This window comes from Vombatus ursinus, unplaced genomic scaffold (genome assembly GCF_900497805.2).
Source record: "Vombatus ursinus unplaced genomic scaffold, bare-nosed wombat genome assembly UNPS02009994.1, whole genome shotgun sequence".
NCBI lineage: Eukaryota > Metazoa > Chordata > Mammalia > Diprotodontia > Vombatidae > Vombatus > Vombatus ursinus.
This window is the reverse complement of record NW_020949772.1, coordinates 7,816,534-7,841,703: the sequence shown is the minus strand read 5'-3', so window position 1 is coordinate 7,841,703 and position 25,170 is coordinate 7,816,534. Positions and strand designations below refer to the sequence as shown.

General features: G+C 51.6%; 2 protein-coding genes across 2 annotated transcripts in view; one reads left to right on the top strand and one right to left on the bottom strand.

Moving 5' to 3' along the window:
• The first annotated feature begins 1,753 nt into the window (after window positions 1–1,753).
• Window positions 1,754–22,889, top strand: ORAI1 (ORAI calcium release-activated calcium modulator 1). The gene is made up of 2 exons (XM_027853573.1): window positions 1,754–2,095; window positions 21,295–22,889. The coding sequence occupies exons 1-2, from the start codon at window positions 1,754–1,756 to the stop codon at window positions 21,883–21,885; spliced, it is 933 nt and encodes a 310-aa protein (XP_027709374.1). The 3' UTR covers window positions 21,886–22,889.
• A 1,015-nt stretch (window positions 22,890–23,904) lies between these two features.
• Window positions 23,905–25,170, bottom strand: part of MORN3 (MORN repeat containing 3) — a 16,939-nt gene continuing 15,673 nt past the window's right edge. The window contains exon 7 of the mRNA XM_027853576.1: window positions 23,905–24,134. The gene's annotated coding sequence lies outside the window, so the exon portion shown is untranslated. The remainder of the gene's footprint in view (window positions 24,135–25,170) is intronic.

The window sequence follows — 25,170 nt, the reverse complement described above, 5'->3', positions numbered from 1 at the left end:
ACTTCCAGTGAGCAAACTCCCTCCACCCATGCAGACTCCTACACGCTCAGCAATGTCTTCTACCCTGGGCTCTACCCATTTTCCAAGAAGTGCTTCGATGAAAGACCCATAAAGGCATAGAAAAGACTGGTTGGAGAGGAGAGAGGAGGAGAAGGACAGGAAGATCCGTTGCCCTGTACCCAGAGAAAGCTCTGCTAAGAATGCTGCGGAAAAGAGTTCCAGGCTGCCCGCCTCCAAGCATCCTCTGAGGGGCTGCAGCAGTTTTATTCCATTGTTTTTCCTAAGCCAGTTTGGGAAGGTAATCGCAGAGCCCCCAGCCTGCACATCCTTTTCTCTGACCCTCCCCACGAGGCTTCCTCCCGGCCCCGAACTCACTCCTATTTCTGCTCTGTGCTGCTACCCTTCGCCCCCTACTGGGGAGGGAGCTCTCTGCAGGCATTCTGTTTTCTCAAAGCCATCGATGCTCCATAAAGTATTTGGGACAGGAAGAGTGAATAGGGCCATAAGATGTTTTTTTTTAATTAAATTTTAAAAAAATTATTAATTATTTTTATACCTCCCAAGTCACTTCATCAAAAAAGAAAAAGAAAAACACAATCGTAGTGAAAAATATGCATAGTTAAGCAAAAGAAATTCTCTGGAGGGCTGGCCACACTCAGGATCCTCTTAAAACTTTAACGGATCTTGGTCAGTCGTGTCCGACTCTTCGACTCCGTGAACTATCTAGCGCGCCAATACTGTCCGTGAGCTTTTCATGGCAAACAGACTGAAGTGGTTTGCCATTTCCTTCTCCAGCTCATTTGACAGATGAGGAAACTGAGGCAAACAGGGTGAAGTGATTTTCCCAGGGTCATCCAGCTAGTAAGTGTTTGAGGGCATATTTGAGCTCAGGTCTGCCTGATTCCGGGGCTGGAGCTCCGTCCACCGTATCACCTTTTTGTTGTTATTGAAGAGTAATTGATTGATTGACGTAGTGCTTTACTATGCACCAAGCGCTGTCATAAGCGCTTTGTAATTTTTGTCTTATTTGATCCTCGCAACAACCGTGGGAGGTAGCTGCTGCGTTTTACAGATGAGGAAACTAAGGCAAACGGAGGTGAAGTGACTCGTCCAGGGTCCCACAGCTAGAAATCCTCCTGACTCCAGACCCAGCCATCCATCCACAGTCGCATACATGCTATATGACCTCATTCCTATGACAGTTTCCTAAGTCTGTAGTCCACCGCCCCGGGAACCTGAGCGTGTGAGAAGCTGTCAAAGGAAGCGGCTGAGGGCGCGGGTTGGGGTGAGCAGCCAGCCGGAGATGGGCGCACTGCTGGGAGCGGGGCAGCCCGGGCTGGGTGGAAACTGGGAGGGGGGGGTGTTGGAGACAGGGGAGCAGAGCAGGAGGAGGTGGGTTGTGGGAGGAGCCGGGTCACACGTTCTCCAAGCCCCGCCCACTCCTTCCTCCGCCCCCGCCCCGGCGGGCCTCGGAGGGGGCTGCCGAGCGTGGGCGGAGCCCAAGGGGCTCATGCAAATGAGGCTGGCGGTCTGAGGCCAATCGGCGGTCGCGCCGGGGGTCCGGGCGGCGGGAGGCGGTGGCCTGGGCTCGGCCCGTCAGTGCGGTCCGTGATCGTCGGCCGCTCGGGCTGCTCGGCGCTCGCTGCGCGGCGGAGGCTCAGGCGGAGGCGAGGCCGAGGCGCGGGAGCGCCGAGCCGCGCGGGCCCCTCCCGTTCGCCAGCCGCCGCCCGGGCGGGCCTTCGCAACGTGCTCCATGCATCCGGAGCCCGCCCCGCCCCCGCCCAGCAGCAGCAGCCCCGCGCTTCCCCTCGCCAGCGGCGGCCGCGGCAGCTCTCCCCCGACCAGCGGCAGCAGCCGGAGCCGCCGTCGCAGCGGGGACGCCGCCGAGCCGCCCGGGGCCGCCCCGTCGCCGCCGCCGCCGCCGCTGCCCGGGGCTGCTGTCTCGTACCCGGAGTGGGTGGGCCACAGCTACCAGGAGGTGATGAGCCTCAACGAGCACTCCATGCAGGCGCTGTCCTGGCGCAAGCTCTACCTGAGCCGGGCCAAGCTCAAAGCCTCCAGCCGGACGTCGGCGCTGCTCTCGGGCTTCGCCATGGTGAGCCCGCCCAGCCCGCGCCCGGCCCGCGGGGGAGAGGGAGCCGGGCGGGGGGGGGGGGGGGGGCAGGGGACCAGCGGCGCCCGGGGGGGGGGGGGGGAGGGGGCCACCAGCGGGGCCACCACGGGGGGCAGGAGGAGACCAGGGGGCCAGCAGCTGTGTCCTGGGGGTAGAGACCAGGGGCCACCAGCTGTATCCCGGGGGGAGTCTGCAGGGGGCCACCAGCTGTGCCACCATGGGAGGGAGGAGGAGACCAGGGGGCCAGCAGCTGTGTCCTGGGGGGAGAGACCGGGGGAGGGGGCCACCAGCTGTGCCACGGCAGGAGGTAGACCAGGGGGCCAGCTGTACAAGCTAGGGTTAGATGGGGAGAGGCTGGGGTACCGGTCCGGAGTAGATGGGGGGAGGAGGACGGGTTAGGGGCAACGTGGGAATGGGCCAGATGGACGTGGCCGGTGCAGAGACAAATAAGCAATTAGTGTTTGTGCTGGAGTGGAAGGGAGTGGGATAGATGAGTGGTCTGGATATGTGTGGTTGTGGGCTGTGGATTTTTTGACAGGGGAGTAGGGGCAGACAGGTGGCTTGAACGTCCGTGGCTGGCTGGGCAGTAAGAGTCCCCAAGTGGTCTGTCTGGATGTGTCCCAGGACAGGTGATGGATCGGACATCTAGGGAGGGTTCCTGTCCTGCTTTTCTTTCCCCTTAAGCCCCAACGTGTATATGCTGGCAGGTGGGAGCAGGTGAAATTGAGCAGCTTTTGCAGACCAGAGGAGAGACCCGGCTTCCTTCTCCCTTCCCTCCTCCTAAGAGTTAGTGTCACCTCCATTTGTCATCACTGCCTGGAACTGAAGCCGGGCAGGGTTGCAGCCCCCTGCCTACCCCTTAGCTTTGAGAGTTACTCTCTCATCCCCACTATCTCTTCTTACCTTCATGCTAAAGCTCAGGCCCAAGCCCGGGGCCAGCCAGCTGGAGAGTGGGAAGTGGGCCCAGCCTTGAATCTTGAACAAGTGAGGTAGTCAGATGAAGAACTGCCTGCTGGCAGGCAGAACACTCTCTGCTTGGTGAGGGTGGGGGGAGGGGAGGTGCGGGAAAGCAGAGGTGGGGGGCAGCCTCCCCAGGGGCAAGAGAGGCCCGAACAGAAACACTGAATTTGGAACCAGATGGTTGTTTCTCTTCAGCAGAGCTCTTTGGGCAGGTCACTTAATTTCTCCCTTGGAGTCTCAGTTTCCCCCAGCAGGGATAGGAATCTGTGCCCTTCTGCTTTACAGGGTAACAGTGAGAATGGGGTGAGCTCGATTAGACCTTTCACAATTGCCTTACACAGTTAGACCTTTAATAAATGGTTGTTGGACAAACCTGTGATTTCATTCTCCAGGAAACTTCTGGTATGGAAACTGCCTTCCACTGACGCAAAAACATAACTTCATAATTTTAGAGAGCTGCCTTGACCACTAAGAGGCTGAGTGAGGGGCCCGTGGTCATAGGGCTAGTTTGTGTCAGAGGAGGACTTGAGCCCGGGTCTTCCTGACTGTCACCTTCCAGCATCTTATCTCTTCTCTAATAACTATTCATTGAGTTGAATCAAAATAAAAGAATGGATGGGCTAGCAGGCAAGACTTGGCAGAATTGTTTCTCCCTTATCCCCAGCAGATAACCCAGAGGTAGGGGGCTTCCTATGGGCGTCTGTGTCTTCTGGTCAGTGATTTTGCTGGAATGATGAGACATGGGAAATCTTTCCCCAGCTCTCAGCCCCGAAGCATCCCTGGTGGAGAGCAGAGATTTGGATGCCCAAGCACCAGATCTGAATTCTAAGCTCTGTGACCTTACTAGCTATGTGACCTTGGCCAGGTCACTCAATCTCAGGAATTTACTTTGCTCATTAAATGAGATAAGGTTGCCACAGATGATTAAGGAGGCAGTGTGATGTAGTAGAAAGTTTACTGAACAAAGTCTAAAGACTTTGAAAGAGTTCAAATTTGACCTCTGAAATATGACCTGTGACCTTTGCAGATCATTTAATCTTCATGGGTCTGTTTCAGCTCTGAAATGGAGGCGGGGGCATGGTTTGAGCTAATCTCAGTGGCCTCAGAGGTTCTGGATCTCCCATTCAGTGACCTGAGTTCAGATTCTGACAGGGCTGCTTTCTAACTGCACAGGCTTCATCTTTCCTTCTCTTGTAAAATGAGAGGGTTTGGCCTGACAGCTTCTGAGGGCCCTTCCAACTCCTAATCTCCGCCTGGTCCACTGAGGAGAGGCTGTCAGGACTGAGCTGCCGCTTGGAGTTGGGGTAGGGGTGGTATGAGGTAATCCTTGGAGGAGCCCTGGAAAAAGAGGGCTCCTCCCCAGCCTTCCCTCCTCAGGGTGGGGTACACACTTGGTGGACTTCAGCCTGGGTCTCCAGCCTTTTCCTTTGCAGCAAGTGAGAGGCGGTTTCAGCGGCGAGGAGGTTAAACTTGCTCATTTCATCAGTCGGATTAAAAAAAAAAAAAACCAACCCACAAAAGCACTTTCCAGGCAGTGACATCTTATAAGTAACTGAGCTGGAGGAATGAGAGATTAGGGGATGGGGGGGGGGAGAAGAGTTGGAAACTCAGGGCCCAAGGCAAGAGGGGTGCTGAACAGGGGTCAGTCTGGGGGCAATTGGAGCCTGTCTCCTTCCTGCTCCTTCTCTGGGGCTCCTGGTTCCGCTTCAGGATGGGGGTGGGGGGACTCCCCACATCCTGTCCTTGCCCTGTTATTGAAACTGTTTCCCTTCATACTTAGAGACCCACTTGCTTTGCTGCCAGGTTGTTAGGATGTGATTAAAAGGAAGAAAAGCTTATTCACCCCGTTTGGTATGAGCCAGGAGCTGAGTTTTTTTTGTTTTTTTGGCCTCCTGAGCTAGCACAATTAATTGAAAATAATTTGTGAAATCCTTTCCCGTTCTTGTTGTTTTCTTCTCTGCCCTATGGGGTAGGCAGGACAGGAATGATCTCCATTTTACAGGTTAGGAGACTGAGGCCCAAGGAGATGTGGTGGACTGCCATAGGTCACTCGTTTAGACTCTGAGTCTCCTGGTCTCTTTCATCCATTCAATTCAATTTCACAAGCACTGACAATTTTAAAAATAAGTTTCTATTGGTACTTAAAAAAAATCACCTATTTAATATATCCTCATCTGGCTTTACTCAGTGGTTAAATGAATGTTGCTTCCCTCTAGATAAGAACAACATTCACTTAACCTCACTGAGCCTCAGTTTCCTCATGTGCAAAATGGAGATAGTTCCCATAGTATTTCCAGACTCCGCCCCATCCACGCTTGCCTGCTTGGCATTCTCCCTGTAGGGCCGTCCATCTCCTGTCTCCCAAGCCTCTGCTCAGGTCCTTTCCCATGCCTGGAAGATTCTTTCTCCTCATCACCTTCTCTTGAAACCCCTAATTCACTTCAAGGCTCAACTGAAGAGCTGTCTACTTCAAGAGGCCTCTCCTGATTCCCCCAGTTAGTGCTGCTACTGACCTATCACCTTTCTTTCTTTCTCGCTTTTTTTTTTCTAGGCAATGGGGTCACACAGCTAGTAAGTGTCAAGTGTCTGAGACTGGTTTTGAACTCAGGTCTTCCTGACTCCAGGGCTGGTACTCTATCCACCGAACCATCTAGCTGCCCCTCACCTTTCTTTCTTCCCTTCCTTCTTTTCTCCTTCCCTCCCTCCCCCCGTATTGTGTTGGTTCCCTTTAATCGAATGTAAGCTGGACCTTAGTTTCCTCATCTGTAAAATGATCTGCTGGTTGCTTCCAGCTCAAGAGCTCTCCTCTTTGAGGTCCGGGACTGCCTCACTTGTCTGTATTCCCAAGGGCCTCACCTAGTGCCTGACAGCTGGGGGGGTGGGCAGGGGAGCCCTGGTGCTCTGTCAAGTTTTGGTTATTGTGACCTCAGGGAAGTATATATAATATATTTTATCTTTAAAAAGTATGCATGGTGTACTTTTTACTTGTAAGTAAATCGCTTTGCTAACTTTAAGGTCAATCCAGTGGTTATCATTATTAGCATGGAAAAGCATAAAGTGCTAGGGTATCTACCTAAAAACATGGATATGTTATCTCCTCATTTGAAAGCTCACTGAAAACAATGTTTTTTCTTTCCATCCTCAGCCCTTCCTTAGCACGATGCCTGTCATATAGTAAGGGCTTAATAAATGCTTGCTTGCTTGATTATGATGAAGGGGGTCAAGGTCAGAGCTAGGCAATGAGTATTGCCCCATTCCTCTTCTCTGCCCACACATCCCAAGAGCAGGTCATGGTGTGGTACCAGCTGGCTTTTCTTTCTGCCCTGGTTACTCAGATCCCTTATTTCCACCAGTGTGATGCTGGGCCAGGGTTGGGGGGACATGGAGAAAGTCCTCTCCTTACCCTGCCTAACTGGATGGTCAAATGAATGTCACCTCCCCCTTCCTCTGGCTAAAAACAGCAGGCACGGAGCAGGGGGCCCCGGAGAGTGACAGGCAGCTGTTCCGGCCTCTGCCGGCCCTAGTATGACAGACAAACAGATGGTCTGTCACCAGGGGAAGTTCTCCCTTTTGGACTCTGCCCCAAGCTCAGGGTGGGGAAGGGTTCCTGGCTTCAGTAATATTGGGTATGTTGTAGAAAGGATTTTGGTTTAGGGACATGGTTCAAATTAGATGGGGCCAGACCAGCTAATGGGACTGGAAATGTTTTAGCTTGGAGAAGAAAAGATTCAGGCTGGGAGAGACAAGATAGCCATGTTCAGCTTGTTAGCACCTGGATACCTTAGTGTCTCAAGCACTGGACTTGGAGGTAGGAAGATCTGAATTTGAACCCTGCCTAAGGTACTGCCTGCATGACCCTAGGCAAATCTAACCTCTTAGCCTCAGGTTCCTCATCTGTAAACTGAGGGTGATGATAATATCCCAATAGTGTTGTGATGAGGATCAAAAGAGGTGATGTTTGTAAAGCGCTTTGTAGACCTTAAGGGGTTATAAAAATGTGAGTTATTATTTGAAGGACTATCATGTTGGAGAAGGACTCACTTTGTTCTTCAGACCTTGGGGCAGTAAGGGAAGGTTTTGAAGACATTTGATATCAGGAAAAACTTCCTAACCATTAGAGTAATCCCTAGATGCCTTGGGTGGCCTGGGCAGCTAAAGAGCTCCTTCTAACAGGAAGTCTTCAAGCAGAGGCCAAGGGACACTTGTCACATGTGGAGAGAGGATGCCTGATGAAGTATGTGCTTGGTTTAGATGGTCTCTGAGGGTCTTTCTGACTCTGATGTTTTATGATTCTGTCCCCTCTAGCTCTGAGATTCCCTGACTTTGTAGTGGAATGAAACCCCTGCGTTGGGTGTGGGGAAGGTGTGGGGTGTGTGTGTTTCTGTCTGTCTGTGTGGTGATGGTGATGATGATGGGATAAAACTTTGCTGACTCCACGTGTCTAGGGAGAACAATAATGAAAGGGTGTCTGCAGGGAGATGTTATGATGGGAGGAGGTATGGCGCTGCTCACCTTGCCTAAAATCCATCTTAAGAATAGGGCTGCGGTGGGGGATAGGCAGGGATGATCATGCTTTGGCCCGGCTTGAGATAGCCATAGTAACGAGTGCTAGCTAGTTCGTTTCCAGGGCCAATCTCCTCTTGCCCATCCATGAGTCAGCACAGCTGACCTCCCTGAAGGGTTCTTCCTAATTCCCCACCCTTCCCAGGGGTGGAAGATGGCCTTTGATCTGGGGGGAAAGGGGAGGAGAGTAGGTCACATGGACAGCCCCACCCTACCCCCAAAACCCATGTGCTCCTGAGGCATAGGATTTGGAGAGAGCCTTTAGAGATCATTGAATCAAATGAGATAATAATTGTAAGTGCTGAACCCGGTGCCAGGCTGTATCTAAATGTTAGCTATTATTAATCCTGTCACTCCTCTGCTCAAGAAGTTTCAATGGCTCCCTTTTGCCTCTCGGATAAAATCCAAACACTGTAACCTGGTGTTTAAAACCCTTCCCAATCCAGCCCAAGGCCGACTTTTCTACACTCCTTCCCTATTGCTGTCCTTCACAAGCTCAGTCTTGAACCCACACGGCCTGCTGGACATTCCCCACGTAGAACATTCCACCTCCATGTCTTTGCACCAGGCATATACACATCTCCTCATCTCTCCCTCCCTCCTAGAATCCTCACTTCCTTCGGGGAAGTGCTAAATGAGGCCTTTTCTGGTATCTTTATAGTTGTCTGAGCCCTCCTGTCTTCAATGAGCTTTACAAGCTGATCTCCTTCTTCCCCTCCCCCCAGCAGAATATAAGCTGCAGGAGGGCGGGGACTATTTCTCCTTTGTCATTGTATCCCAGAGCCCAGCACAGTAGCTGACACAAAGTATTGCTGTTGTTCATTTGTTTCAGTCACGTCTGACTCTTTGTAACCCCGTTTGGGGTTTTCTTGGTAAATATACTGGAGTGGTTTGCCATTTCCTTCTCCAGCTCATTTGACAGATGATGAAACTGAGGCAAGCAGTGTGAAGTGACTTGCCCAGGGTCACACAGCCAGTAAGATTTGAACTTGTCTTCCTGACTCTAGGCCTGGCACTCTACGCACTTTGCCACTTAGCTTACCCTGACACGAAGTAGGTTTTTAATAAATGCATGTTGGATGAATGAATGTTCAGAGTGACTTGTCCTAGGGCCTACCATGTGACTTTTCTCATTTCTGCCTTTTGAAATCCTTCAAGTCCTTGATCAGATGCCCCCCCTCTCCGAAGCCTTGCCCAGGCCTGACCACTAAAAAACGTCCCCCCTTCAGAGCTGGAAGGGCTTTAGGTGATCACCTAGTCTAACTTGCTTCTTTGCCCCAGTGATTGGAAATAACTGGCTTAAGGTCACGGGGATAGTAATTAGCAGAGCTGGGGTTCAAACCTAGATCCCTTGTCTAGACCAGGGGTGGGGAACCTGTGGCATCAAGAAGAGCCCTTTGACTGAAATTTGGCTTGAAGTTTGGGTTCAGTCAAAGGGTCGCGCTTGAGGACCTAGAGGGCCACATGTGGCCTTGAGGCCCCAGGTTCCCCACCCCTGGACTGGACCATGCCTCATCCCATCCTCAGCTTTCCCTTCCACAAATAAAATGGTCTAGTACTTGTAAATAGCAAGTTTCTCTGTTTGCCAGGATTGTAGGAGGGCTCCTTTCCTCCCCAGACTTGGGGGATGCTTGGTGGTTTTGAAGGTTTGGGGGTTTCTGTTGAGGAGGCAAAAAGAGTCAACCTCCATGGGAGAAGGGTTAATGGCGTGGTGTTTGCTTGGCCTGCCGTATGTCCTCTGGCTGCCCCCTCTTAGGTTTCTGCTTTCTGTCCAGGATGGGCTGGTCAGTAGACAGAATTCCTGTTCTGTGCAGGGCCTAGGGGAAGGAGCTGCTCAGGTCCTGCCTTTGGGAGTGAAGGGTCAGGATGTCCTGGCAAGGACTCTGGCATCCTGCCCCCAATGGAGGCCCTCAGAATCGGCACAAATGAAAACAGGCATCCTAGTGTTGACCTGGAAGGCAGCCAGAAACCAAAGCCTTGCTCAGGCCCTGAGCTTTGGCTCCACAAAGTGGCACACCATGGGTAGCTGGTAGAACGAAATCCTTGACATGTGGGGATCCCCCACCCCCCTCCACTAGTATAAGTGGGCAGCTACCCCTAGCCTTAGAGATAGGAGAAGGGGCTTACCCAGCATCATAGACAGAATGGGTCAGAGACTGGACTGTCTGCTTAGCTGACTACCTCAGAGGTGGGCTTTCAGTCAATCAAAGCCATTGCTAAGGGCCTCACAAGAGGGTTAGACAGGATGGTGTAGTGGTTAGGGCACTGAACGTGGACTCACCAAAGCCTGGGTTCGAATCCTGCCCTTAGACACTTCCTGGCTGCCTACTTCTGGGCAGGTCTCTTAATCATGCTTGACCTCGGTTTCTCATCCGTAAAATGAGGACTGAGTGGCCTCTCAGGTCCCCTCTGAATCTATGAGCCTGTGAAAGGCCCCCCTCTGCCTGTGATCCTGAGACAAGCCAGGACCTCTCTGTCTCATCCTTAAAATTAGGACGATAAGACAGGTATTATCTCCCTCCCGAGCTTGTCGGGAGGATTAAATGAAATCATGTCTGTAAAATGCTTTGCAAACTTGGAAGAGGTTCAGATGATTACAGCCGTGTGAGCTTCACTTCCCTGGGCCTCAGTTTCTCATCTATACAACGAAAGGGGTCACTCATTGCTGGTTAATCTGCACCACCCCGGGCATTCTTGACTCTGAAGGCACCAGAGATGCTGCTCAAGTGGTTTGTCTGGGATGGTAGAAAGAGCATCAACTCTGGGGTTAAAGGTCCTGGGTTCGAATCCTAGCCCTTGGACACTCATCCTCTGTAGGCCTCAGTTTCTGTCTCTGAAAAATGAGAGGGTTGAACTAGATCTCATCCGAGGCCCCTTCCAGCTCTTAGTGTGCGAGCTTATGTTACGACGATGGAAATAGTCCAGCAGTTGGCTGAGGTTGGAGAGTTAGCTTGGATTGAGGGTTGAGTTTTTGTGTCCCTGCATTTTCTCCTTGCCCCTCACTCCCTTTGGAAGAAAACACTTGAGGAGTCCAGAAGCCGTGGGTTACAGAGCAGCCTCTGTTGACTCCAGCCTGTGGGGCCTCTTCACTCTGGGCCTCCATTTACCCAACTGTAGAAGGAGGAGAACAATGCCTCCTCCCCTGTCCCTGCCTCTTGGTGAGGGCAGATTTGACTGACAGCCACCCGGCAGTCGGTGGGTGAGGTCTAAGGCAGCGTAAAGGTAGTCTAAGCTGGACAAAATTAGGAAGGGCCTTGTGCACATTCCAAACCCCAAACATAAATTACTTTTGGATTATTCCCTCCCTCTCCCCATGGCCTCCTCTCATTCCCAGGGCCAGGTGGGAAGTTGCCTAGAATAGCTTTGAAAAAAAAGATTTGTAAGGAAACATAAGATGGGGGAGAGTGGAAAGAATACTGAATGTGGGAGGCTTGGCACCCTGGTTCAAATCTTATTTCCCATGTGACCTTGATCAAGTCACTCAACTCAAGGCCTCAGTTTCTTCATCTGTAAAATGAGGGGGAAGTTGGCTTAAGATCACAGATCTGATGACAGAAGGTCTTTTTCTAGCTCTTGATTTATGGTCCTATGATGGAGGGGGGAGAGGAAGCTACTTAGGTCACACACACGATGCTTTTTGCACGGGTGAGTTCAGGCCTAGAGAGTGTTTAAGAATAATAACCCAAGGAACTTCAGAGATTAGCTAATCTACTGCATGTCTGAACAGAAAGTGCCCTACAACACCCTCAGCAAATGGTCAGTCATCCAAGCTGGGCTTCTGCAAAGAGGACCTGCCCACTCCACTAGGGGCCAGCCAGCAGTCAGAACCATATTTCTTCTCACAAGGTGCAGAAATCTGCCTCTTGGCATCTTCCACCTATCACTCCGGGTTCTGTTCTCTGGGGCTGAGCAGATGGGCCTCCGGCCACGTGATAGCTTCTGAAATGGTTGAAGAGAGCTCTGATTCCTTCCTCAGACTTCTCTGGCTTTAACGTCCCCATTTCCTTTAGCTGATCTCACAAGACATGGTTTTGAAACCTTCTGCCCTCCGGGACACCCTCCTTTGGACACTTCAGCTTAAGTATCCTTCCTCAGCCTGGGTCCTCAGAACTGAACATGTCTCCCAGTGCAGCCTGAAGTCGAACTATGCTTCTTGGCTTCCATATTACTCTGGTGACTCATAGTGAGGTCATATTGTTGAATTCTTATTGACAGCTCATGTTTCGATAGTGCGTTAGCGTTTAAAAAGCACTTCCCTCACCCTTTCGCCCTGCCCCTTATGAAATAGGTAGTGTAGATGTTGCTATGCCCATCTGACAAATGAGGAAACTGAGGCCTCTGGTCAGAGGTTGGGTAGGTGTTTGAATAAGGCTAAGCTTGGAATCTCTAAGTTAAAAAGATCTTAGATCTTAGAGACCCTCAAGGCTAACCCCTTGTATACCTGGCACATAGTAGGTACTAAATAAATGCTTGCCAGTAGATTAAATTTCCTGAACAACAGACATCCCTAATAAGCAACCATACCATCCAGTGTCAGGGGGGCAGAGGATTCTGGAACAACTTCCTGTGTTGGGACAGACTAGGTTCTCTCTTATTGGAGGTTCTTCAGTCTAAGGATGAATGAGAACTGGCCAGGCATGTGTTGAAGGTCAAGTACAGCCAAGATGGTCTAGGTAACTTTTTAGGTTCTTTGATTCTTAGAAGAACTTTCTACTCTGTTAATAACTTGATGGGAATGTAGTCATTGTCCCACCTCCAAACATTTATAAAGCACCTGTCATGTGCCAGGCACTGTACCAGACCATAGGGAAACAGTCCCTGCCTTCCAGAAGTTTTTACCTTTATATTGATGAGAACTCTCGGAGTAAAGCATTTAGCACTACCTCAATACACTTTTTATAGCAATTTAAAGTTTGCAAAACTCTTTACATGACCTCATTTGACCTTCACAACAACTCCATTTATTATCCCCATTTTACAGGTAAGCAAACAGTCCCAGAGAGCCCAACGAGTTGGTCAATGTCACACAGCTAGTGAATGTTGGAGGTAATGTTTGCACCCAGGTCTCCCTGACTCCCAAGTCCAGTGCTCTCTGGACAAAGTTAGGCTACCCCTCCATACAGTTTGATAAACCCAGTCATTTCAGGAGACAGGACTGATATACTAGCTAATTGGGAAACGTGGACTAAGGCTTGGTCCAAACCTTTCCCTGAAGTTAAATCTTATTTCACCCACTGTTCCTGTTTTGGTCAGGATTATACTATCCGGCAACAAGCCAACAGTCATTGTCTGGATTGGACTGTAGTAGAAGGAGCTGGGTTCTAGTCCTGCTTTGCCACCTGCTGGTTGGGTGATCCTGGTCAAGTCCCCTCACCTCTCTGAGCTTTGGTTTCCCCATCTGTAAAATGAGAAGAATATTAGCCCTCTCTGCCAAGGCACGGTGGCGGGGAAAACACATTTGAATGATTGGATAGAGGGCATTTCCACTCCCTAAAGGTCCTTGGCATCTCAGATTTAGGGTTGGAAGGGACCTCAGAGATTCCCTAGTCATTGAATAATAAGATTTAGAACTAGAAGGGGCCTTAGAGGCTGTCCCCTCATTTTACAAATAAAGACACTGAGGTTCAGAGAGGTTGACTTGCCCAAGGTCAGATTTGAGCCCAGGTCTTCCATCCATTATACCATGCTGTCTCCCAAAAGAGACTTCACTTCCCTGGCCAGCAATGGAACCTAGGCCACAGTGGAGAAAGCGCCAAATCCTAACCACTCAATTAGGCAGTTAGCCCACGGTCACCGGGTAGCGGAGTCAAGATTTGAACCCCGCCTGTTTGACTTCCAATGTAACGCTCTTTCCGCTGCACCATGTTTCCTCCTGTTTCTTGTGCAGAAGATGGACTCGATGTCCTCCAAAGTCCCTTCCAGCTCTGACTGTCCCTGAGCAGTCACTTCTCAGAGCCTCAGTTTCCTCTTCTGAAAAATGAGGAGGTGGGAGTAGCTGCCTCTGAGGACCCTTCCAGCTCTAAATCTGTGATTTTATGTGGGTCGATGGTCCCTGAGGGGCCTGTGGGGAAGACAGGCTGGACAGGGAAGTAGGGTGAGGGGGCAGTGGATGAAGGCAATGGCGTCCAGGGACAGCCTTGCCCGTTACTGCTTGAAATTTGTCTGATGGGCATCTCTGGCCAGCTCCCGCCCCGCTGGGGCAGAGAGGGAAGAGCACCTTGCTTGGGGGGGCACCTGTGGGCCCCCTTCCGCGCCCGAGTGAAGCTAGCAGGGTTCTCAGTGAGCCTTTGGCTCACTTGGTGGTGTGGAGCTGTTTATTTTGAGTTAATATGCCCTACGCTCTGGCTATATTTACTTTGTGGAGCAACTCCAGGTAACCTGATCTCTTGGGGACAGGCTGGGGTGGGGGGTGGGGAGGCTGGGAGCTCTGGCTCCAGTGGCTTTGAAGGTCCTTGATCCTCAGACTTTGCTCTGGGCACCATGGAGGTGGATGGGAACTTGCCAGGACATGGGCATTGGGCTTGAGATGTTTGTTTGAGGACTGTCCTCCAGCCCTTTCCCATTACCTCCAAGGCCCGCTCTCTTCTTGACTCTGGAGGAGAGCTTGTCCCCAGGGCCATCCCCAGCTGGGCCAGAAAGCTGGTGGTGATGCAGCAGCCCCATCCAAAGGCAGAGAATTTACCTTCAATGAGCTTGGAAACTTTCTGATGGCTGGATGTTTGCTCCTGAGCTTTGTCCCCTTCTCACGAAGCACTGTGGGGGACAGGTAGGAACGGCGGTGGTGAAAGCTCCTCTCCCGGGGCCTGTTCTCAGGGTTCCTGACCAACTGTTCCTGCTTTGAGAGCTGTGACGGACACTTGGGGACTGACCCTGGGCAAGTCCTCCTGGTCTGCTGTTTCCTCTAGAGTATGAGAGCATTAGACTAGATGATATCTGATGACAGCCCTTCTATCTCTGACGTTCCCTGTTCTAAAGCCTCTCCCAGCCCCGACATTCCCTGTTCTAAGGCCCCTCCCAGCCCTGACATCCCCTGTTCTAAAGCCCTTCCCAGCTCTGAATTCTCTGTTCTAAGGCCCCTCCCAGCCCTGACATCCCCTGTTCTAAAGCCCTTCCTAGCTCTGAATTCTCTGTTCTAAGGCCCCTCCCAGCCCTGACATCCCCTGTTCTAAAGCCCTTCCTAGCTCTGAATTCCCTGTTCTAAGGCCCCTCCCAGCCCTGACATCCCCTGTTCTAAAGCCCTTCCTAGCTCTGAATTCTCTGTTCTAAGGCCCCTCTCAGCCCTGACATTCCCTGTTCTAAGGTCCCTCCCAGCCCTGACATCCCCTGTTCTAAGGGCTCACACTGTGCCAACATTGCTTGTGGAGAAGTACTCCTAGGCCGGAGTGGATAGAGTCAGTCCCATGAGCCAGGGTTACTTCACCCTCTGGGTCTCAGTTTCTCCATCGATAAAATGGAGATAACAGCTGCTGGGCCTTTGTGAGGCTTAAAGTCTTGAAAGGAAGGGGCTTTGCAAACCTTGAAGTGTCCTATGAATGCCCAATCCTGTCCTTGTCCTTCCTGCTCTAAGGACCCTCGCTAGGCCCAGTGAATGTGTTTGGGGCTCCCACCTGCTGCCTCTCAGTCAGGGTGTGAGCAGATGCCTCTGGACTGTGGGTTTGTGAAATTGAGGCCTCGCCACTCCTTTCTTGGCATCCACTTTGTCTGGAGGATCCCTCTCTCTTCTGGCATCCCCCAGTGCCCTAGGGGTGGCTGCTGAGACAGACCCTCACTTGGGAGGGTCAAGCTTTGCATCTTGTCCTCCTCGTTGCCCAAAGAGAACACAGCCACTGCTGGAGGCCTGAGTGGGCCTCTTCCTGGCTCTGTGGGGCTGGAGCTGTGGGGGAGGGGGGAGTTGCTGTTGCCTCGGGAAAGGGGAAGTGCCTGGGGGAGGAGATGACAGAAGTGGGGACAGGAGTTAGGCTGACCCCGCTCCGTGGCTTTCCCCAGCTTCCTCCTGTTTCCTAAGAGCCAGGAGTAAAGCTGGAGACTGTCCCCCTCCCACAGTTGTTTCTAGTTTTGTTTTAAAGGCTTATTCTGTCATTTTCAGTCCTGTCTGACTCTTCATGACCCCATTAAGAGCTTTCTTGGCCAAAGACACCAGAGTGGTTTGCCATTTCCTCCTCCGGCTCATTTTACAGATGAGGAAACTGAGGCAAACAAGGTGAAGTGACTTGCCCAGGGTCTCACAGCTAGGAAGTGTCTGAGGCCAGATTTAAAGTCAGGGAGATGAGTCTTTTTGATTCCAGGCCCCGCATGCTATCCACTGCACCCCCCCCACAAACATATGTATATTTCTGGGGCGCTGTCAGGGAATGAAAGAGAGCCAGGCCATGCTCAGCCCCAGTAGCCAGGAGAGTTCATAATAACTGCCACAGTTCAGCAGTATGCTGAGGGATGGGTTTAAAGAAGCATATTTGTACCTGCAACATATAGAACAGAAGTCTTGGAGTTGAGAAGACCTGAGTTCAAATCCAGGTTCAGACACTTACTGGCTGTGTGACTCTGGGCAAGCCATTTATCCTTTCCTAGCCTCAGTTTCCTCATCTGTAAAATGGGGATAACAATAGCATCTCCCTCCCAGGGTTGTTGGGAGGATCAAACTTGAAAGTGCTCTATACAAGGCAGCCATGACTTTCCTCCTCTTCCTTCCAGTGAGTGTTGGGGCAGTCTGTGCTTCTGCTCACTGTTTGGGTGGGGATGGTGGTATGGGTGGCCATGACAGACTAGACTTCCCCCCTCTTGGGGCCCATGTCACCAGCTCCTTCATTTGGCATGGGATTGGGCAGGGAGCTTGCAATCAGCTGCCCTTAGGCACCATCTTTTAGCTTTGTGACCTTGAACTCATAACTTCACCTCCCTGAGCCTCAGTTCCCTCCTCAGTAAAATGAGAGAGGGGGTCCCTTCTAGCTCTAGCCGTATATGTATGTGTGAACCCCAGTTCCGTCTGGGATGGTGATGCCCCCCCCACCCACTCCCCTAGGCTCTGAGGTTGCCTCTTCCACTGGAGGCAGGACCTTAACTGGGGCCGAGATATCCCTTTCACACCATTATTTTCAGAGTATTGCCCGCCTTTTCTTCAATGCCTTACTGACCTGGGAAATGCCTAGAGGCCTATGAAAGACTGCTAAGTCTGCTCTGAGGGCCACAGTGGACCCTTCTGGAAAGACTGTCTATCTTCCGCACAGGGCTGGCTCAGAGCAGGCGCCCTGGACATTCTTAACGCCCTTGTCAGTTTGCGGGCCCAGGGCAGCCGGCCCAGCCCCCCCCGCCAGGGACAGGAAGAGGAAACAAAGGGGGAAGAAGGAGGGAGGTTTTAGGCACCTCCATGTGTGACCCACTTCTCCCTCTTTCTGCACAGGCCAGGCAGGTGCAGGAGGGTCAGACTGGAGGGAGGGGGAGGCCAGCTGCGCTGCCAAGCTAGGAGAGCTCAGAACGGAGCCCCTGGCTCAGGACAGCCCTGTCTGATCTCCCATTGGTGTGGCCTCCCCGGGCTGGTCAGCTCCTCTCCACTCCCCCAATCCTGGCCTCCAGAGCAGACCAGGAAGCCTCCGGCTTGTAGCTGATGATTTTAGGAATAAACATGACATTTGTCTTACGCCAAATGGTTTACAAAGCCAAACGGTTTACAAAGCACAGGACGCAGGCCAGAGCTCATTGGATCTTAAAATTCTTGATTTGGAATTCTTGGATTCCAATCCCAGTTCTGCCTTTCACTACCTATGTGACCCCTGGGGTATCCTCAGTTTCCACATGGTTTCCTCCCGTAGAACATAAACTCTTTGAGGACAGCGACTAGTTCATTTTATTTTTTCTTTTTATCTCTAGCCCCTCACTGGGTGTCTGGCACACAGACATTTAATAAACATTTGAGGGTTGATCTTTAAAATGATGGAATTGCACCTGATGGTCTTTGAGGTCCCTTTTAGCTTCGGGTTCCATGATGTTCAAAGGGGCACATCGCTAGACGACAGTTTGCCTGAGAAAGGTGTAGTAGGGTGCAGTCTTCCAGAAAGACGAGGGCAATCGCTTCTGCAGACCTGCTCTGGTCAAGCCTCTCCCCAGAGTCTTGTGTTGGGTGGTTTAGGAAGGACATTGATAATCTGGAGAGGGGCCAGAGGAGGACAAACCATGACGGTGGAGGGCCCTGAGCTCATCTCATGGAAGGAGCGGTGCAAAGAGCTGGGGAGATGAGCCTGGAGAAGAGAAGGCTTGGGGGAGCTGTGAGAAGGCTCTTCGGTCGTCGGAGGGGCTAACATGTGGAGGAGGGTCCTTGGCCTCAGAGAGTAGAACCAGGACCAGCGAGGGGCAAGGTGCCCTAACAGACCTGATCAACATTGATAGACCAGGAATCCCTGGAGGCCACCGAGGGCCCTTCCAACTGATAATTCTGTGTCTGGTTGGCAGGGGCCCTCTGTGGTTGGAATCTTTCATCTCAGGGCCCCAACCCGCATCTCACTCTTGCTTTTCTCCCTTCCCTCCCCACCCACAGCAACTCAGCCTGAGATGCCTGCCCAGAGCTGTGCCTAGATTCAGCCCCAAGATAACACCTCAGATCTGCTGAGCTGGCTGCTTTGGATAGGGGTATTTTAAAAGGCCCCAGAGAAAGGGAAAGGCAGGGGAGGAGTGGGGTGGGGTGGGGTGGGGCATGCACCTGCTAACCTCTTGTGCCTCCCTCACTCCAAGAATCTGGAAGCAAGACAATCTGTCTCAGTCTTGGGGAATTGTAGCCCCACTAGAGACCTGGTGGAAAAACCCCCGGAGCCATGTTTGCTGCTGGTCCAGTTACTTCCTTTGCTGGCCTGTGCTGCTGGCAGTAGGTGAGGGTAGGTGTTCTCGGAAGCCTCTCTCTTCTCTTCCTGGTTATGGAGGACAAAGGAGGACCTGGAGCCAGCTGGGGGCCCATTGCCAAGAGCCAGGGCACCATGTTAGGGGGTGCTTCTCCAGAGCCAGGCCAGCTACCTCCTCCCCCCAGTAGAGTGGAAGGTTCTTGAGGGGAGGGCTGATCTTGTCCTTTGTATCTCTAGGGCCAGACACCTGTCATGCCTGTCATGTTGTAGACACTTAAGTGCTTGTTGAGTTTCGGTCAATCCACCAACAAGCGTTAAGGGCCTGGAAGTGCTGAGAGACCGAGTAATCCTCGGTAAGGACCGAGGATGAAGCAATCCCCATTCAGCGATTGAGAGCAGAGCCACGGGCCTCAGTACCTCGCTGCTGACTGGGACGTTATATTTTTAAATTAGCAAATATCTTCGTCCCTGTCTCCCCCCTTTCCCTCCCCTGGGAAAAAGGAAGAGAAACAAAGCCTTGTAACAAATATGCACAGTCAAGCAAAGCCAATTCCCACATTGACTGTGTCCAAAAACGTCCGCCATGTTCCACGTCCCAGTCTGTCCCTTCTCTGGCTGGGGATGGAGAAGGTTCTCCATCACTGGTTCTTGAGAATCAGAATTTCAGTGTTTCTCCTATAGTTTGCTATGCCTCACTTCCCTCTGCATCAGTTCATGCAAGTTTTCCCAGCAAAGTGGGCAGAGGGAAAGACTCGAACTCAGAACTGAGTTCAGATCTAGATGTTGTCTAGCTGTGTGACGCCAGGCAAGTCACTTCACCCTGATTGCCTCAGTTTCCTCATCTGGAAAATGAGCTGGAGGAGGAAATGGCAAACCACTCCAGTGTCTTTGCCAAGAAAACCTCAAATGGGGTCAATGGAGAGTCGGATAGGACTGAATAAAAACAACAAAATGATAATAACAACATCTACCTTCCAGGTTGTTGTGAAGATCAAATGCTAATATTCGTAAAGTGCTTCATATTTAATACTAGTGATTATTATATTTGTCAATATAATTTATATTGATGTTTCATTGTATTTATAGGATATATATTTGTTTATATTCTATATTTTATGTATATTATATAACATAGTAATTATTATTATTATCATTATTATTCTCGGGCTTCTCTGAAACATCCCCATCACTGGTATTTCTTATGATAGCATTCTTTTACATTCACATACCATAATTAAACAGCCATTCCCCAGCAGATGGGCATCCCTTTAGTTTCCAGTCCTTTACCTCTACAAAAAGAGCTAATATCGATATTTTTTGTACATAGAGGACTACCGATTATTTGTTAGTGGTTGTTGCAGGGTGAGTTTCAGTGACACCAGGGATGCCTTGGGGTGTTATCCCTAATCAATAGAATTTTTGTCAATAGCTGCTGAGGAGGGAAATTCATTTATATCGAATGGTGGACATTTATATAGCATTGTCAGGGTTGTGAAGCACTTTACTATAGGTATGTTATCCCCATTTAACAGATGAGGAAACAGAGTCTCAGAGGGTGTTACTCACCTGTGAGTGGGAAGGAATCTCCAAAGTCTGTCTCTTCCTGTCGACCTGAGCTAGACTTCATCGCTAGTAAAGCGTCCTCTACCTCTCGCCTTTGCCTGAAGCCTTTCTGTGAGGGGCAGTTCAGTCCTGGGCAAGCCCATTCCACTTTTGGGACCACTCTGATAGCAAGCCTAAATCTGCCAGGAAGCTCCTTCTCATTTCTTCTCTCTAGTTCAACCCTCTAGGCCAAGGAGGACAGAGCCCATCATCCCCCTTCCCTGTGAGGGACCTTCCAGTCCTTGGACAGTTCCCACATGTCCGACAAGGCTTTTCAGCCAAAATAGCCCAGAACCATTCATTTCTCTAGCACTTTACGCTGTACAAACAACTAGTTGTTCATGTGATGTGTTATTGACCCCATTTTGCAGGTGAGAAGCTCAGAAAGGGAGGGCGCCTGGGTCAGGGTCACACAGGTAGCAAATGTCAGCAGGCAGAGCCAGATTCAAACCCGTGTCTTTTTTTTTTTCCATTACATCATCAGCCCTTTCCCAGAAAGGAAAAAAAAAAAAAAAACTTTCCAAGAAGTCAGTTACCTTTAAATAAGATTGTGCCAAAGATATCAGCACCAGATGAAGGGGAAGAGCTGTGGGTGGGGAGTCAGAAGACGTGGGTTCCAATTTGCTCTACTCTTACTCCCAGTGGAAAGAGCCCTGAATCGGGGCTGTCAGCTGACACAGGTTCAAACCCTGGCCGTGCCAGTTACCATCTTCTAACTTCAGGCAAATCAGCCTCAGTTTCCTCAGGAAAAGAAAATCAAACTAGATTTTTAGGGCTCCTTCCAGCTCTAAATGCCCTGGCTCCCTTGAAGGCACCTCCTACAAGAAGCTTTCCAGGATTTCCCCCAGTTCTTCGGGCTTCTCCCTCACCGGACTGGGATGGTTTTGCATTCTCCCAGGGCCCCCCATGTAAACACTCTGAGGGTAGAAACTGTTTTGTGGCTAGAGCCTAGGAGTGGGAGTTAAGATCGGCCTTTCCTCCTCTGATACCAGCTACTAGCCAGCAAATCCTATCATTTCTCCCAGGCTCAATTTGCCCTCTTTAAAATGGAGGTAATAAGAGTTCTCCTGACGGTTAAATAAAGGGAGGCTGTGTGCGTGTGAGCTGTTGCTCCAATTTCTAGGTGCCGGGCTCTGTCCCCCCCCCCCCCCCCCCGCCCGGGCCCCCCCCCGGCCCCCCCCTTCAGCAGAGCCTCCCCCCGGCCCCCTTTACCCAGCTCTGTCCCCGCAGGTGGCCATGGTGGAGGTGCAGCTGGACGCCAGCCACGACTACCCGCCGGGGCTGCTCATCGCCTTCAGCGCGTGCACCACGGTGCTGGTGGCCGTGCACCTGTTCGCGCTCATGATCAGCACCTGCATCTTGCCCAACATCGAGGCGGTCAGCAACGTCCACAACCTCAACTCGGTCAAAGAGTCGCCCCACGAGCGCATGCACCGGCACATCGAGCTGGCCTGGGCCTTCTCCACCGTCATCGGCACCCTGCTCTTCCTGGCTGAGGTGGTCCTGCTCTGCTGGGTCAAGTTCCTGCCCCTCAAGAAGCAGCCCGAGCAGCCCCAGTCCAGCCAGGCCCCTCCCCCGGCCGCGTCCTCCAACGCCAGCTTCACCCCCGGCCAGGAGGCGGCCATCGCCTCCACCACCATCATGGTGCCTTTCGGCCTGGTCTTCATCGTCTTCGCGGTCCACTTTTACCGTTCGCTGGTCAGCCACAAGACCGACAGGCAGTTCCAGGAGCTGAACGAGCTGGCCGAGTTTGCCCGGCTGCAGGACCAGCTGGACCATAGAGGGGATCACCCGCTGACCCCTGGCAGCCATTTTGCATAATGCCCTTCCTCTACCCCCCTGTCCCGGAGCTGGGGGGCAGGGAGGGGAGGACGGTGAGGACGGTTTGGGCTCCGAGGACGGAAACCTGTCCTGCCTTAATATTCTAATTTGACCCCTCTCTCTGATGCATGAGCCTGGAGGACAGTGGGACCTGGGGCTTGTTGGGGGAGAAGAGGAGTTTTTGTTTTTAAAGCCTTGGCTTAGAAACTTTTCCCTCTTTTTTTCAGCCCTGCATCCCCCTTCTGATGGGGTAAGCACTGCAGGGCTAGATCTGGGACAATTCTCCCTCTGCCCCTTTTTTTCCTGACCATCATCCACAAAGTGCCATCCAGATTCCATGCCCCTAGACCCTCCTTGTTGAGCAGTGAGAGAGTGTGTGTGTATGTGTGTGTGTGTGTGTGTATGTGTGTGTATACACACAAAATATACACTTGAGGGAACTCAGCTCTGCGTGTCCATGTTTGTTGGGCTGGGGCAGGCCAGTTTTCTCCAGATATTCTTCCCCTTTTCCATTCTCTCTATCTCTGCTTACTCACCTGCTTCTACCAGTGCCCAGCCCTAGGAGAAGTCTGTGTTTCTCTCAGATCATCCCTTGGTTTTCTCAGGCACAGGACAGAGTCCTGTGGGCTGAGATGGTGGGACTAGTTCTCCGGCAATGGGGGAAACTTCTTAGTTAAGGAGGAAGGGGTTTGAAAGCCTGGTACAGGGGCCGCAGAGCTGGATTTTGACTAGAGGAGACCAGGGTTCTCATCCCAGCTCTGCTAACTCAGGAGGGATCTTCTGCTGCCTTTCTGGGCCTCAGTTTCCCTATCTGTAAAATATGAAGGGTTTGGACTAAGGTCCTTTCCAGCTCTAATATTTGATACCCTCTGTCTCATCTCTCTGAGCAGTAGCCAGCCTCCCAGAGCCTTCCAAAGTGTTGGTGATTTTATACCTTTTTCTATGGAATGCACATATTTTACAAAGAGTCTATTTTGAAATAAACCCCAGTCTACAAAGTCAAAGCAGTGTGTGTATCATGGTGGGAATGAGTGAATCCCTAGAAAAAGGCTACCCCCCCTCCATGTGATCATATGCCAGCCTGGCCCATCCTCTTATTGTCATGGGGGAGGAGGAAATTCTTCCAACATTATGTCAAGCAGGAGGGCGGGAAGGAACAAACATTTATCCAGCGCCCACAATGTGCCAGGCACTGTGCTAAGGGCATTACAAATATCTCATTTGATTCTGAGCGGGGGGCTGATGGTGTCTGGCTGGTCCTAGAGCTGGGCATGATTCTGGATGACAGATGGCTTGTGTGAAAACAATCTTGGAGTCTCAGTGGACTTCCAGCAGCTCAGTCTGATTCATTCAGATACCATGGCAGACCAAAAAAGCTCATGAGCGCTTAGACTAAGTTATTAAGGGGCATAGGGTTGAGAATGTGGGAATGAGAGTTCCCCTGCCTAAGCCCGTAGCTAGGGGACTGTTTCTAGTCTGGCTTTTAGGAAGGATACTGGCATACCCGTTCCCAGAGCAAGCCCACAGGAAGTGACCTGTGTTTTGAGGGGCCTGGAGTCCATGCTGTGCAGGAATCATTTGAAGGAACTGGGAATATTTAGCCTGGAGGAGAGAGGATTTGGGAGGAAGGATTAGAGCTGGCTTCAGTGTTAGCCTGAAGCTTGGAGATTCTCACAGGTATTTTGTGTTCTGGTCAGCCTGCAGGTCTGGGTCATTCTTTGGCTGGCACTGGGGCAGGGGAGGGCATTGGCCCTGCCTTGTAGGAGCCCAAGCCCCCAGCCAACACAGGACCCAGAGGAAGGGGGTGACTGGGATAGATCTGTTGGCCTGGCGAATCAGAGGCAGCTTGAAGGGCAGGGGGCACTCATTCCAGCCTGGGGCCAGGCTGGGGAGTATTTGTGAGATGACCACAATCCCTCCATTGTGAGGATTAAGCATTTTCTTCAAAACTTTGAACCAGTCTTCCTGCCAGAACAAGCCCAGCATTCTCTGACAACTGAATTTCTGAACCAGGATGTGTGAGAAATTCTGATGACCAGATTTTTACTCAGATTAAAGAAAGATCCCACAAAACACTCTTCATGTAACACTTTTGGATGAAAAGGGGCACGGGGAGTAGACATCTTGATGGTCAGTGAACAGAGCCCCCAGATTGGGAGCCAGGAGCCTGGTGCTCCCTTCCTGCCCTCTGCCGCTAACACTCTGTGACCTTGGCAAAGTAGGTGCCCTCTCTGAGCCAGTTTCCTCATCTGTAAAAGAAGAGCTAAGACTGGATGCTCTCCAAGCTCTGACATTCTCTGTTCTAAAGCCTTCTGTTCTGAAAGTTACTGTTCTAAGCCCCCTCCCAGCCCTAATCTGTGTTCTAGACCTCCTCCCAGCTCTGATCTGTGTTCTGAGCCCCCTCCCAGCCCTGATTTGTGTTCTAAGCCTCTTCCCAACCCTAACCTATGTTCTAAGCCTCCTCCCCAACCCTGATCTGTGTTCTAGGCCCCTTCCCAGCCCTGATCTGTGTTCTAGGCCCCTTCCCAGCCCTGATCTATGTTCTGAGCCCCCTCCCCAACCCTGATCTGTGTTCTGGGCCCCCTCCCAGCTCTGATTTGTGTTCTAGGCCCCTTCCCAGCCCTTATCTGTGTTCTGAGCCCCCTCCCCAATCCTGATTTGTGTTCCAGGCCCCCTCCTGGCCCCGACCTCCTGTGTTCTAAGTCTCTTCCAGCCCTAGCCCTGGAAGAAGGAAGGGATCAATGGGGAATGATAGAGCTGGGCAGATGTTCCCAACAGCCATGCATGGGACAGGCAAGTCTTGGATAAGGTGATTTACCAGAGTTACCCAGTGAGTTGTTAAGCAGAGCTGGGAGGAGGCCCAGGTTATCTCACTTCCTATGCTCTTTCCTCTAAGACTGGAGAGCTGTTGGGGTAAAAGAGTTTCAGGCCCAGGGCTCTGCCTCAGGTGAAGCGGATGGCCCCAAGAAGCTGAGCGAGAGCAGCTGCCCACTCCTTTGGCAGAATGCTTGGCTGGAGGGGGAGTGATTTGCCAACGTGTATTCTAGGCCATTAACAGAGGGAGTAGCTCCCTGGAGAGCAGAGAGCTTGGGTCCTCAGCTGCTTTCAGTCTGCACAGCCCGTCCCAGATGTGCCCCCTCCCCTCCCTGCTCCCCAAGCCCTTCAGAGGGAATGAGGTCAGGGCAGACACAGGGCCCCTCGATGCATCTGCCCTTTATCAGCTTGACCTACCCTGAATGGCCTCCCCACAAGGGCCCTGATGACCTGGCCTTGGGGAACGGGGGG